The 14345-nt window shown below is 51.7% G+C and overlaps 6 protein-coding genes across 6 annotated transcripts; 3 read left to right on the top strand and 3 right to left on the bottom strand.

Moving 5' to 3' along the window:
- Positions 1-551: 551 nt before the first annotated feature.
- Positions 552-1449, top strand: COCVIDRAFT_20044 (hypothetical protein; the record flags this gene model as incomplete). Its single annotated transcript, XM_014696262.1, has 2 exons — positions 552-725; positions 793-1449. The coding sequence occupies 2 exons, from the start codon at positions 552-554 to the stop codon at positions 1447-1449; spliced, it is 831 nt and encodes a 276-aa protein (XP_014551748.1).
- A 373-nt stretch (positions 1450-1822) lies between these two features.
- On the bottom strand, positions 1823-3275 carry COCVIDRAFT_112064 (hypothetical protein; the record flags this gene model as incomplete). Its single annotated transcript, XM_014696279.1, has 2 exons — positions 1823-3168; positions 3224-3275. 2 exons carry the CDS (start codon positions 3273-3275, stop codon positions 1823-1825), a joined length of 1398 nt encoding a protein of 465 aa, XP_014551765.1.
- A 293-nt stretch (positions 3276-3568) lies between these two features.
- Positions 3569-5623, top strand: COCVIDRAFT_41975 (hypothetical protein; the record flags this gene model as incomplete). Its single annotated transcript, XM_014696278.1, has 4 exons — positions 3569-3842; positions 3893-3960; positions 4007-4606; positions 4655-5623. The coding sequence occupies 4 exons, from the start codon at positions 3569-3571 to the stop codon at positions 5621-5623; spliced, it is 1911 nt and encodes a 636-aa protein (XP_014551764.1).
- Positions 5624-8066: 2443 nt separating this feature from the next.
- Positions 8067-8489, bottom strand: COCVIDRAFT_112005 (hypothetical protein; the record flags this gene model as incomplete). Its single annotated transcript, XM_014696277.1, has 1 exon — positions 8067-8489. One exon carries the CDS (start codon positions 8487-8489, stop codon positions 8067-8069), a length of 423 nt encoding a protein of 140 aa, XP_014551763.1.
- Positions 8473-9255, top strand: COCVIDRAFT_46707 (glycoside hydrolase family 17 protein; the record flags this gene model as incomplete). The annotated part of the gene is made up of 1 exon (XM_014696276.1): positions 8473-9255. A coding segment is annotated over one exon (783 nt), but the record flags the coding sequence as incomplete, so codon positions are not given.
- A 595-nt stretch (positions 9256-9850) lies between these two features.
- Positions 9851-14116, bottom strand: COCVIDRAFT_30753 (hypothetical protein; the record flags this gene model as incomplete). The annotated part of the gene is made up of 4 exons (XM_014696275.1): positions 9851-10987; positions 11035-11376; positions 12004-13648; positions 13701-14116. The coding sequence occupies 4 exons, from the start codon at positions 14114-14116 to the stop codon at positions 9851-9853; spliced, it is 3540 nt and encodes a 1179-aa protein (XP_014551761.1).
- Between the last annotated feature and the right edge of the window lie 229 nt (positions 14117-14345).

Below are 14345 nucleotides of genomic sequence, written 5' to 3'. Positions count from 1 at the left end.
CAGCTTATTCATAAATGCATTGGATGTCTAGCGCGAAAGCGCGTGCACGGTCACCGTGAATTCTGGGGGGTGGGAAACAAAGAAAGGTCCAGTACAGGGCTAAGACTGGGACCGAGTGAGGATGAAGAGCAAGAAGGCGGGTACGGGAAAGGCGGTGATGTCGCAAAAAAGAGCCTGGTGCAGCGGCATCAGCATGCATCGGCAATCATGCAACCAGTAGCTCGTCACTTTTGCCAGACGCGCTTTGCTGTCTAGGAAAAGTCGGGGTTAGCAGCTGGCGGATCACCGCGCCAAGCACAGCGGTCCAAGCTCCACCCACCAGGCACGACCAGCTACGCAAGTCCCCCATCGCCGCCGCCGCCGACCTGCCTTGAGCGACGACCAGTGTTGGGAACAGCCTCACGACATACTACAACTGCACACAAATCCCCGCTGGTAGTGCTGTCCAGGAAGTTGGATACTATCCATTCGCCAGAACACCCCCCGGCTTCTGCAATACCGGCCCACCAGTCCTCCCCAGGCTTACCACACTTCATCCACACATACACACCATGGGCGGCTTCGACTTCTCCAACCACAACCGTAATGTGGCTCTCCATGTTCAGGGCATCCCCCTACCCAAGGCCACCAGCACGGGAACCACCATTGTCGGCTGTCTATTCGATGGCGGTGTGGTAATTGCAGCAGATACTCGTGCAACCAGCGGGCCCATCGTCGCAGACAAGGTACGCTCCTCCCCCGCCATGAATGCCACCCTCACCACGATGCACTCCCTAACAATTGTGTCCGCAGAACTGCGAGAAGCTTCACTTCATCGCCCCCCAGATCTGGTGCGCTGGTGCCGGTACCGCTGCAGACACCGAGTTCACCACAGCCATCATCTCATCCAATCTCGAACTGCACGCACTCTCCACGGGCCGCAAGCCCCGCGTCGTCACCTGCATGACGATGCTGAAGCAGCACCTGTTCCGCCACCAGGGCCACATTGGTGCCTACCTCGTTGTTGCTGGTGTCGACCCCACTGGCGCCCACCTCTTCACCGTCCACGCCCACGGCTCCACCGACAAGCTGCCATACGTCACCATGGGTTCCGGTTCGCTGGCCGCCATGTCGGTTTTTGAGACACAATGGAAGGCGCACCTGACGCGCGACGAGGCCGTCACTCTGTGCTCCAATGCCATTGAGGCCGGTATCTGGAACGACCTGGGCTCAGGTAGCAACGTGGACGTGGCCGTCATCACAGAGGAGAAGACGACCCTGATGAGGAACTACAAGACACCGAACACCAGGCAGCCCAAGCAGAGAAACTACAGGTTCCAACGCGGCACCACGGCGGTGCTCAACGAAAAGATTATCAAGAAGGAAGAGATTAGCAAGTACGTTACCGTGCATGAACTCAAGGACGACGACGTGGCCGCCACAGCCGAGACAATGGATGTAGACTCGTAGATGGAGAGTTCTGGGCGATATACGACATGGCGTTACGAACATGAAGAACATGTACTATACACCGGTATCAGGTGTCGAATGAATTCCTTGAATCGGATAGCTAGAAGACATGATGATGATGAACCATTTCTGTCCTCATGCCGACCAGGCGTTGCGCACTTGTTTACGTGACCCAATTGGGAACATTGAAGGCTCAAAGATGTGAACTTCAGATATTTCATCACTATTTCAACTCCACTAGACAGACCAAGCATCGCAAGTAACATTACAGTAAAATGACTATCCCTGACTGAGGACACAGCAACCAATATATTCAACTCTCTACATGATTCGTGAGCTCAAAAAATAAACCCCTTTCATGCATGCCCATCCCCTATCGACACCTCTTCTCAACGATATTCGCGCCATGCTCCTCGTATTCCTTCTTGGAGATCCACAGCTGATGGAAACTGCCGAGACTAGCCAATATACTGCCACCGATCCAAGCAGCGTACTTGCGCTCCACCACGCTGCCGGGGGCAATAAGCTTGTTGCGGGTAGACGGGTAGATGGAGTTGACTTCGTAGTTGAGGCGCTCGTTGAACTTGTACAGCAGGGTGCTACCGCCCGTGACGACGATGTTGGAGAGCAACAGGGGACGCTGGTCAGCATCGACTTGCTGGACGGCAGCCTGGACGAGGCGGGGAATTGTTTGCTCGGGTTTGGGAGCGGGACTCGTGTCGGAAGTAAGGGCTGCTGAGGCGTCGAAGAGGCCTTCGGCGGCGCGGAATCGCTCCACGCCAAATACTTGGTTCCAGCCGTCGGGCATCTCGAAGGGTCGGCCGGGCATGCTCTTTGCTAGCTCCTCGTTGGTGCTGAAGCGGCCGGGGCCAGGCCATACTTCTACTACCGACTCCTTGAACGATGTCAGAATGCGTTCTTCTTCATTCAACCGGAAGGAGTCGGTAGGCGGTGTGGAGAAGGTCTTGTACGTGGCTTGAGCGGGTGCACCAGCGTCGACGGGCGTCTTGCTCTTCACCATGAAATGGGGTATCAGCGGGACCTCTGGTTGCGCCTGCTTGAACGACAGCCGGATCTGGTCAGAGACAAAGTTTCCGGCCAGAGGCGACTTTTGCACACCCTTTCGTAATACCATGCCGTCGAGGACAGGCGTAACAGACGTGTGGGAGGCGCCGACGTCGATGATGATTCCAGAAGCCTTGCCCGATGCAAAAGCAGCCAATACGCCCGTCTTTTGTAGGAAGAAGGCAGGGGTTCCCCATTCCTCCATTGCAATCTCAATGTACTTTTCCCGTGCTTTTGCGCTGTTCCAGCCTGGTTCTGTGACGAGCAGCGGACTGTCTTCCAAGGGCTTCTCGTTGTTCTCTAGTGCCTCCATGTCCACATCCATAGCCTCTCCGTTTCCATTTTCGTCGTTGCCGTCGTTCAGCCCGTTCTTCTTGGGGTCTGTCGGTTTTGCGCCCGTGAGTCGGCTTGTAATCGCATACTCCCACAGCTTGGTCGCAGTCTCCCAGTCCTCTACTATGCCATCTGAGCCCCAGTAATTCTTAATCTCAAGCCCGTCGACTGGAGCGTGTATCGCGTTCTCGCCGAACAGACGGTCGCCTGATGATGTGAGGCCATAGAAGGAAGGGCATACGGATTTGGGAACATCTTCGCCGGCGAATCCTGCGCGTACAGTTGAGTAGCCGGGGTCGAGAACGATCGCTGAGACCTCATCTATAGTTTGTTATTATTAGGCGTGCGCTATAGAGCTTCGGACAATCGTAGGTACCTCCAGCATACTCTCCCGCAGCGGGTGCGGTCGACGAGTTGGGAATGTTCATCGCGCGCGATTATCGCCGGCGCGGAGACTGGTGAAAGGAAATGTGTCGGGTATGGTACGGCGGATTGACGCGTAATTGTCGAGTTTCCGAGTCAGTCAAAGCGGGCGTGGTTGTGGAGCTGGTGCTGGTGTTCAAGAGAAGCTGTCGCAAGACGCGAACTCCAAAAGTTGAGGTTGCGGACCTGTCCTCCACCACCGCACTTACCCCTCGCGCCTCCGCCCCGCATCCCCCCAGATATTTGTTCGCAGGGTCTCTCAGAACCTGAGAAATGAAGAGATAGGATATAGGTCACCATGGCGCTTAAATTCATCCGCCAGCTGTATGCACTCGATACCCTCGACACTCGCTTCGTAATACCAGCCACCACACCGCCCAAGGAGGCGCTCGAGGAGGCCAAACTTGGCCCAGTGGGCCCAATTCCTGTAAAAGAAGGAAGATATGGCACCAAACGTGCAGATAGTGACATCCATCGTCCACGATGGAATACACTCGAGTTTTATTTCTACTACGTGGTCATTTCGGCCAGCGTGTTCATGATGTTCAAATCCGTACTGGACGTGTCTAAAGGTATGCTTGGTGATACCATAAGTAAGAGTCATGTGTTGACCAACTTGTAGAATCGCACCCAAATTATCCAAAATTCGAACATCTCCTTTCTGATGGTTGGATACCTGGGCGGAAAGTGGTATGTTGTATTGCCCCTTGTCATGTGCAATTCACTGACTTTTCAGGATAATGTTGATGCTCAGTATGGCGGCTTCCGTCAGAACATTCCATATCTGTTTATCGTAGTACTACTGCATCCAAATTTGCGCAAAGCATATGACTCTTTCTGGCGAGCTGGTACATACACCCAAGTACGGTCGTCGGCGAGCAATGGCCTCACCATGGGTCTAACACCGTCCGCTGCAGCGGATGCCCGCATGCTTCAACGCATATCATTTGATGTAGGTTTTGCCACTATATTTCTTGTTGCTTTGCATGGCTTCTCGGCATTCAAAATCCTAGCAATCCTCTATGCCAATTACTGCATCGGAAAGAAGCTCCCTCGGCAGTATATNCCTGCCGCAACGTGGATCTTCAACGTAGGCACCTTATTTGCCAATGAATTTGGCCGGGGCTACTCGTATGCAACTATCCTCGGCACATTTCTCCCATCTGCTACCTCAGAAAAGGGCGAGTCAAGATCTGATTTCGGCCATATGCTTGACAGCTATGGTGGCCTCATTCCACGTTGGGAAGTGCTCTTCAACTTCACCATCCTCCGACTCATAAGCTTTAACCTCGACTACTACTGGTCACTCAACTCTCGAGATAATAGTCCTCTTGAAGTATTCTTCCCACCCTCCCTCGGTTCGATATAGCTAATAACATCCAAGAAGAAACAACTCGACCCTTCCAACCTCTCCGAGCGTGATCGAGTATCCATCCCTGCTAAACCCGCGGACTACTCATTTCGCAACTATTTCGCATATGTCACCTATTCTCCACTCTACCTGGCCGGACCCATCATAACATTCAACGATTACATAGCGCAATGTCGCTACCGGCCTCACAGCATCACCACCAACCGAACGAGCCTCTACTTGATCCGTTTCATCGTTGTCCTTCTTACTATGGAGATTATGATTCATTACATGTACATGGTCGCCATTTTTCACGAGAAGCCCGACTGGTCTCAGTACACACCTTGCGAGCTGAGCATGCTGGGCTTCTTCAACCTCAAACACATTTGGCTAAAGTTACTCATCCCATGGCGCTTCTTCCGTCTGTGGTCACTTATGGATGGTATTGATCCACCAGAGAATATGGTGCGTTGCATGTCTGACAATTATTCTGTTATGCACTTCTGGCGCGGGTGGCACCGCAGCTTCAACAAGTGGAGCTTGAGGTATCTGTATATTCCTCTTGGTGGAAGTAAGGGCGAGGGTATCCTCGGCAAGGCAAGGGCGGTAGGCAACTACCTAGCCGTGTTTACCTTTATTGCGATCTGGCATGACATTCAACTCCGACTGCTCATGTGGGGATGGCTTGTTACTCTCTTTGTTCTTCCAGAGATCATCGCATCATACATCTTCCCAGCGAAGAAGTGGAAGAACAATCCTGATGCTTACCGCTGGTTGTGTGGTGTGGGTGCTGTTGGCGAGATTCTGATGCTAATGACAGCTAATCTCGTTGGCTTTGCACTTGGAATGGATGGGCTAAAGGGTCTCGTTAGTGGTATTGTGGGAACGTGGTCTGGTTGGATGTTTTTTGGGACAGCTTGCTGTGCGTTGTTTACAGGCGTGCAGTTCATGTTTGAGTGGCGTGAAAACGAAAAACGGAAGGGGATTAAGATGAAGTGTTAGATAGGCAAGATTGAGGCAGGCACTTCTTGACGGAAGATTGCGCGATGGTGTACCTCTTGCTCAAAGCATGACCAACATTGTTGCACATAAAAAAAATCACAGACTACTAAATCACAAAGATTAGTAAAAGGCTGCCATCATCACATTAGGTATGCGCTGTGTACACAGCGTTGTTGAGAAAAAATCGACCGTCAAGCAAAGTTGACAAAAAAGGGCAGCAAAAAGAAAATGGCAAAAACAGAGTTTCGAACCCACGCTGGGTGAAAAGTTGTTCCAAAGATTGAGTAAGTGCAGTGTTGTGCGGGACTCGCGGTCACTTCTGGTAAAAGGCAAGAAATGAGTTCGTACAAATCCTCGCACTGCACAATCACATATTGAAAATAAATGATATATATACTACGCAAAGATTGTTGGGTGTGTGGGCGGGCTTGCGAAAATGCAATGGTTGGGGCGCGCGCTCCTACGCTATGGGAAATAAAAGGCCAATGCGTTGTATACGAAAGGGATAGTGACGTGACGAAAGGAAGGGTCGGGCGGATGCGTTGGCCGTGCGCGCTCGTCTGTTGCTGTACCGAGGGGTGTGTGCTTGAGTCGTGTCTGGGATTTTGGCTGGCTGGTACGTTTTCTTGCTCCTCTATCCTCGCTAACTGTAAGAAAACGGCTACTACTACTTTTTTTTTAAAAAAAAAAAGAGCAAAAGTAAGGGGGAGTAAAAGAAGGTATCGAGTGTGGGTTTGGCCCCGCGGCTTAGATTTCTAGGTGAAGTGAGCGTGGTTTGTGGGACACGTGCCCCCGCTTTCGGTGGCTTGCCAGGCTGCCTTTCTGGAGCTTGCTGAATGACATATTCTCCTCTCATTTCGTGCAGAGTTGGCAATGGCTATTTTCTGCGTCATCACATGGTTTTTTTCAATCTAATCTAGGATTCTCTCGGTATACTTGCGAAGTTGATGGTATCAAGGGTGGAATCCCTGTCTCCAGCTGGTTTCATGTGGCTCGAGTACCTGAGACTCAAATACACCTGGCTTCCTCCACTTATTCCTTCGAGAAGACTGTTACGATTCATGCTTGCTAAATATGTATACTCAGTGCTGCAGGTATCGCGAGTTCTCCTATTTGCAACTATCATTCTGGACAGCTGCCACATCGTTTCTCTTAAGAACCGTTTGGCCCTCAAGTCTTTGTTTCCTATATCTCATTGCTGTCTTCAATCCCTTCAAGTTTTATTACGTAGCCTCAGATTCGGCTTGGATCTATATGGAAAATATATGCCAAAGAAATGGCTCCGTCTAGCATCGTGTACCAAGCCTTGGTCTCGAAGCGCCAAGGTGTATATCCATTACTTTGCGCCGACACCAGTTACAATGTGTACTAGCATGCTCCGGAATGGTCGCAGTCCGCTCTTGTACTGAATGCATAGCTTCGCAAGCTCATCAGCGAGTATGTATCTTAGGCTATTCTAAGATACCGTTCTCCATCGTTGTCTGTTCCCGTTTTAATGATGGTTGTATTGCTGTTTACACTTGTCGGGTATACATGGTAGGTGACCGACCACCACCCTACTTTTCATTAAAAAAACAGCACTTCAAACGTCAAAATGCCAGCATAATTTTCCCGGCTTGATTTGAAACTATTTTCTGTCCTCGGTTGCCTTCATTCGTTTTGACGATTCAACTCCAACGCCTGAGGCACTTTGGTGTTTCAGTCTTTGTTCCTTGCCCCAGATTGTAATTGCCCCCCCTACCCCTCACCACTTCACCCAATGCGTTCATAATCTTGGGATTTCGTTTGCTCAATGGTCTAGAATACCAACGCCCTTCACTATCTGTTCGCGATTACCAAACGGCGCTGGCGCTAGACCCAAAACCGCCAAGCGCGAGGTAGGACATGCAAGAGGATATGGTCACTCACTCCAGCTCTCTTGTTACACTTGACCTACAACACCTCGTACACAGTCTTTACTGTCTGGTTTGCTTCACGATCTCTTCGCTTGGCGTGGCCCGGCTTCCTCTCCTTTTGCCAACTGCAGGCAGTCACTCTTTTGTATCTTGTCCGACGACTTGAGTTGTGCTCGAGTCAAACACTCTACCGCAACCAGACACACAGCAATTTTTGCATTGGCTGTATAGCACGAATATTTCATAAGGTTCAATTCATCTTCACCATGAAGACTGTCGTTTTGGCGAGCGCTCTGGCAGCTGCCGGCCTTCTGGTGGGCTCCGCGAGCGGGCGTCCTCTCTGTAAGTCATACACTCCATTGGTGAGACCCCATTGACCGAATGAGTCTAGACCACAAGCGCGAACTCGTCACCAAGGTTGTTTATGTGACTGAGGTGGTCGCTGAAGTTGTCATCTACGTGGATGAAGGGGGTGCAGCCTTTTCCACCTCAACTTCCGTTAAGGTCCCTGTCATGGCTATGTCTTCAGTTCTGTCTTCAAGCATTTCTCAGGCCGCTCTACCAAAGACGACTCCCTCTTCGATTGCTTCTGTCATATCTACTCCGGCTTCACTTACACCAGCTGTTGCGCCTGAGTCTTCTTCTGCGGCACCCGTCACCACTGAGGCATTGGAGCCTGCAGCCCAATCCTCTTCCGTAGCAGAATCTCCCTCATCTCCGGTCGAACCTTCCTCACCTCCAGTGGAACCGTCTCTGCCTCCAGTCGAGCCACCTTCTCCCCCGGCAGCACCTCCATCTCCCCCAGTTGAGCCGCCTTCTCCTCCGACGCCGTCGTCCTTGCTTCCAGCGGAGCAGTATCTTCCTCCAGCTGCACCACCTTCCCCTCCGGCTGCACCGCCGCCGCCGCCTTCTTCTCCTGCGTCACCTGCCCCAACCGAAAATCTCAGTGCGGGCAGCCTCCCTATGGGCATAACCTGGGATGTCTACACTGGCTCATCAGAATGTAAGTCGGAGGCTGAAATCGCGAGCGAGTTTAGTAGGATGAGAGACTTCAAGATGATTCGCTTGTACGGCATGGACTGCAATCAGATCTCTCTTGGTATTCAGAATGCGCTTAAGAACGGCCAGAAGCTCATGGGCGGCGCGTACCTGGATGCAGGTGGTAGCGGTGAAGACGTTAGCGAGGTCATTAAAGCCTACAAGACTGCTATCGATCAGCATGCCGGCGGCAACTGGGACGTCATACAGCTCTTCACAGTGGAGAACGAACGTGTAAATGAGGGCAGGATGACTGCAGCGCAGGTTGTCGACGCAATCGGTAGAGCGCGTACCCAGCTACGACAACTTGGCTACAACGGCCCTGTGGGCGCTGTCGAGACGGCACCAGCTACCATTAACAACCCGTCTATCTGCGAAGCCTCAGACGTGGCCATGGTCAATATCCATGCCTTCTTTGACCAGCACACACACGCAGCAGATGCGGGTCCTTTCGTCAAGAGCCAAGTCGAACGTGTACAGTCTGCCTGCAACAATAAGCGTGTTGTCGTCACCGAGTCGGGTTGGCCTCGCCAGGGTAGCCCTAACGGTGAGGCTATCCCCTCGCCAGAGAACCAGCGCATTGCTCTTCAGTCGATCCGCGCATCTTTCAGTGGCGACATGTTTCTCTTCAGCGCTTTTGATTCCAGCTGGAAGGTCAACACAGCATCTACTTTCAACGCCGAGCGTTTCTGGGGCGTCATCGGGTAGGTGTCTTGGTGACATGAAGGTTTCAGTATGGCGCTGCTCGATGGAATGTCGTGGAGATGAGTCTGCACCTCCTCATTGTTTGGCTGTATACGCCTGTATCTTATGATTGCTTTCTTTCCATGTGGATCAGGTCGTTGTGTGGCCTGGTGCCCTATTCATGTATACGGCAGCTCGTTCCTTGTACGATTATGAGATTATGCAAGTATGAGGTACGATGGGTTTGCAGCACACATGTAGTATAGATACCCTGATTTTCCAATGAATCATTTCATTGCTGCGACAGAACATCTTGAACATCATTAACAATCTTTAACATGAACCAGCGCATGGAAACCGACGAGCCAAATACCATTAACATTACTTTTAACACGACTCACTGATACGTGTCCTGAATTTCTTTTTCGTGAGGAATGTGAATGTCTTGCTGGCATAGGCAGTCTAACTATGTATTCCCATTTTCTATGAGATGCTCTTGTTTACTCTACGTCTTACATCTACCATCACATAAGTATTCTATAACAACAATCCTCCCAGTTGAACCGCAAAACGAATAAGGCGGAAACCCACCCACCTCGCCCTTCTACTCTCACAACCTCAACTCCGCTGCCGCATCCTCAATCGCTTTCACCAAGCCATCCATTGTCCTCCTGCCCACATTACCATTCACCACAACCCTAAAAAACTTGCCTTGCTCACCGGGCGCAAAATCAACCATGAACCCCCTACCTACCAATCTGTGCGCAATCTCCGTCGTAGCCTGACTATTCTTCTCCGAATCCTCGCTCACCAACCCACCCTTGGCATAGTAAAAGCACACTTGCAAACAAGGCAGCGGCTCCGGACTAATCGTCTTGAAACTGCCGCTATCCTTGAGTTTTTGCAGCAGATACTCTGCGTTGTCGTAGGCTCTGTCGACCAAGTCGCTGAAATGCTGGGGGCCATAATATTGCAGTGCGAGGAAGAACTTCAAACTATCTGCGCGGCGACCACACTGGGGTGTCAAGTCTGCTAGGTCGTATATATCCTGTGCATCTGTGCCGGGGGCGTTGTGGAAGAGGTAGCCTGCGGGGAGCGTAAGGGCGTGGTAAAAGGAATTCATGTCTCTGCCGAGCAAGAAGCTGCTAGTCATGGGAACGCCGAGCATTTTATGTGGATTGACGGTTATGCTGTCTGCGAGGTGGGAGCCTGCAAGACGCGCAGGGGCGTAGGTAGGAGAGAAGATAACACTACCGCCCCAGGAGCCATCGATGTGGAGCCAGAGGTTGTGCAATTTGCAGATTGAAGAGAGGGCGGGGAAGGGGTCGAAGGAGCCGTGGACGGTGGTGCCTGCTGTGGCGTTGACGAAGAAGGGGGTTTCGCCGCGGGTCTTGGATTCGGTGACGAGGCGCTCGAGTTCAGAGGGGATCATGCGGCCATCATCGTCGACAGGGACGGCGATGACGTTTTTAGAGCCGAGGCCGAAGAGGTTGGCGGCCTTTTCGACGGAGTAGTGGCCGTGGGCTGAGGTGAAGAGGGTAAATTTGTGAGTTCCATTGCCGTCAGTTTTGGTCTCTGGAAATAGAGTGTTTCTAGCGATGACGATGGCAGAGGCGTTGGCGGCACTGCCACCTGGTTGGGAGATTCCTCCACAAGTCTTCTCTGGAAGGCCAAAGAGAGAAGCTAGGTACTTTGTTGTTCGTTTTTCAACAAGGGTTAGTACGGGCGAGACGTGGTAGACATGGGCCTGGAGAGAGTTAGTACCCGATTGCCTAAGCAAGAGAAAAAACTTACATTTGTGTTCAGCACAGCCAAAAGCAGCTCGCTGACTACACCCACAGCGTTCGTACTCGCATATAATTTGTCCAGGAACCCTTGATCCCAAGTGTTGACGCTATATTTTAACACGGTGCTCACCAGCTTGACTAGTCCATCTTTCCCAACTTTTTTGTCATTGATTTCCAACTCTTCGCTGAGAATCGATTCCAGTTTCTTGGGAGGGTGATGCTCAACAATTGTAGTTCTTGGGCCACCACTACCTTCTATTCGCAGACCATGTCCGGTGTGCTTAGTGGCAGCATCTTCGTCTGCAGAGCGAATGAACGGGATGATCAACTCCTGGATAGCATCAAGGAGCTGGTGGTAGTGTTAACATCATGCTATCTGGTGGGGGCGAATGATGAATTGGAGTCATCATCGATGTGCAGTGAGTTACACAACATTTGCTGTCGGAATGGTCGGAAAATGGTTCCGAGGAACTTACATCTTTGACTTCATCAGCCCTATTGAGAGGCGTATTTCCGGGTATGGAAGACATGACACAAGTCGTCAGACAATTGAAGCAATTCAAGCTCGAAAAAGGTCAGTGCAAGGATTGGATTGAAAAGAACAGTGGTGGTGATGTGTAGGAGCAAAAATCACGGCACAGAAATGGCGCGCAAAGTTGCCCGAGCTAATCGGCATTAGTGCCGGCTACCTGAGCAAATGGCAAACATGCAGTCATGGATTTTTTAATCGAGCTGACCATTCCTGGTCCGCCAAAAATGCGTAATCGCACATGCAAATTATGCCACTAAGAAAGGTATCTACGATCATCGAATCAAAAACCAAACATCCAAATCAACCACTACAACAGATCCACCTTATCTAACGCCAGAGTGATGAAGCAGCCTGATATAGAAAATACCCCACGCCATGTACGTGGTGTCGCCATTGTCATTGTGGCGCAACACTTTTGCCTTTGCTGCTACTCCCGCTGCTCACGCTACCGTTTGTAGCTTGGCTTCCCTTCTTGGACTTTTTGCCGTCTTTTCCTTGTGTAGCCTTTGCAGCTGCATGCTTCTGCCTTGCCAGCTCAATAGCTGTCAGCTGCCTGCCCGCCTTGGGATTTTGAGGCGCATCACTAGTGCCCTCTGGGAATGACTGGAAGCCTTGATTACCGGCTGTGTAGCGGGATTGTGTGACCCAATCGTTACGCCTACGCTTGTAGAGATCCATGCGCCAGTTTCGCCAGACAGCACGGCCTACATGAGATTCACGCAGTGAACTCTCATTTTCCGCCAGCTCCTCGGCGATGCGCTCGCGGATGAAGGCCAGACCGGCTGTGCCCTGCCAGATTGCGTCGATGACGTGCGATGCTGCTGGGTCGAGTGCAAGCTCACCAATTTTACCGTAAAATAGTTGGATCATCTTGCGGCGGAAGATGACGGACGCGTTCTCTGACATTAATGCTGCTTGAAGTGTCCTGGATGCTGTTGGGTCACGAGCCAGCTGAGTGGCAAGCTCAGGCGACAAGTTGGCAAGAGAGTCAAACACAAGCTGACCAAGGGGTCCATCAACGGTCATCATGGTTTGTGCTAGCAGAGATCCATGAACCTTTTCCGGTGACTGAACATGCCTGGCGCGTAGTTTTCCCTCTTCTTCATTTAGTCGAAGGATGCGGGTGACTTCAAAGCCGTTCGAACCAGCATAAGCGGCCTCAAGTTGTGCTGTGATGGGTGCGCAATTGACTTCACGTGCCACACAGCGCTCAATGAGCACTTTGATGACAGCGGTTCGGTTGCGTTCGACTAGGCTGGGAATCTGGTCGACGATTTGGCGCATAGCTTCTTCTAGGTCGTCTTTGCCGAGCCTCTCAAGAATCTTACCTACCACGTATCCCGCGATTTCATTGCGTGACAAGTTGCCCATGCGATCTTTGAAGAATTCTCCATAGATGGCCTTGAACAATTTACCCGGCGCGTTCTCGATAATTGTTTCCAACAGGCGGGATCCTACCGTGTCATATACCAGACCGTTGATGAGGATGGCGCTTTCAGTTCCTTCGGCAATGGGGTTGTCAGGAAGCAGTCGGTGAATGATAGACTTTTCGTTCTTGGCTCGAGACTTTCCGAAATGCGCCAATTCCAGCTTGAGAAGAAGCTGCAGGGTTGGGCCACCGAGCGGATGTGTGGTGAGTGAACGAAGGTAATGCGACTCTATGCCCGAGACACTATCACTAATGACCTTTTCCAGGGCGTCCAGGAAAGACTGGGGAACAACCCTCTCCTCCAAGACACGCTCCTGACCCTTTTCTGCGCCAGAAACAGTAATTTTTTCCTTCTTCTTGCTCTGCATGACAGACTTTGTCTGTTTCTCCAACGGCGCACCTGAAAGGATTATAAGCAACACCCGGAGTACATGAGAGGCGTACTTGTCCGTCATCAAAAAACCCATGTATCCCTCGAGCTCGCCCAGTGTAAAGAGAAAGAGATTTTCCATCGAGACGACGACTTCATCGGGGTCGGAGGCGGGTGGGGTCTGCAGAGGTTCCGCTTTGACAGTCTCTTCCGTAACGGCAGGGGCAGCTTTTATGAAAAGTGCTTCGCAGCAGTGGGAGGCAAAACGATTCTGGACGAGGTTGAGGAAACTAGGGGGACGATCAGCATAGCAATTGCAGAAGGCATTATGGAAGAACTTACTGTCCGCTGAATTTTTGAAACAGACTTTTCAACTGGTCTGGCGAGGATAGGAGGATCAGGCGCTCAAGTAGGCGCGAGGACTGGCTGTTGGCGATTTTCAATTCCTTGCTGTCTGCCTCTTTCCACACACTGGCCAGGAAGATGTCACGGTCCTCGGTGCTTTCGAACTGGTTTAACTCGAGCATCTCGTCGGCCTTTTTGAAATACTCCTGCTCCTGCTCGTCGAGCATTCCGTAAAAAGGCGACTCATTGGGGCGGCTGATTTGGCCATTGGCGAGTTCCTGGACTGAATCTTGGACATGGAGCAGGTCAGAATCTTCATGCTTGGGGCGCTTGGAGCTGGCATCGTCGTCGGCGTCCCTCTTGCGCTTTTTCTGCTCCTCGCGGCGACCGCGCTTCTTGTGTTCCTTGGGCATTGCTGGCGATGACGGCAGCGGCGCGCGACGAAAGTTTGGACCGTTTCAGCAGCCAGGCGGGGAGAGAAGTCTGCAGTGCGCAGCAGCACCCAACGCAGGGCCGGGCAGCAGGGACTTATAGCCGACTGGCGGTCAGCAGGAAGGGCAGGGCTGGAGAGGGCCGTGGAAGGGCAGTATGGAGATTTAACGGAGGCGTTGGACACGGCAGTCGCAGTGCAGTAAGCATGTT

This window comes from Bipolaris victoriae (genome assembly GCF_000527765.1).
Source record: "Bipolaris victoriae FI3 unplaced genomic scaffold scaffold_128, whole genome shotgun sequence".
Taxonomy (NCBI): Eukaryota; Fungi; Ascomycota; class Dothideomycetes; order Pleosporales; family Pleosporaceae; genus Bipolaris; species Bipolaris victoriae.
This window is presented reverse-complemented; position numbering and strand designations above follow the sequence as displayed.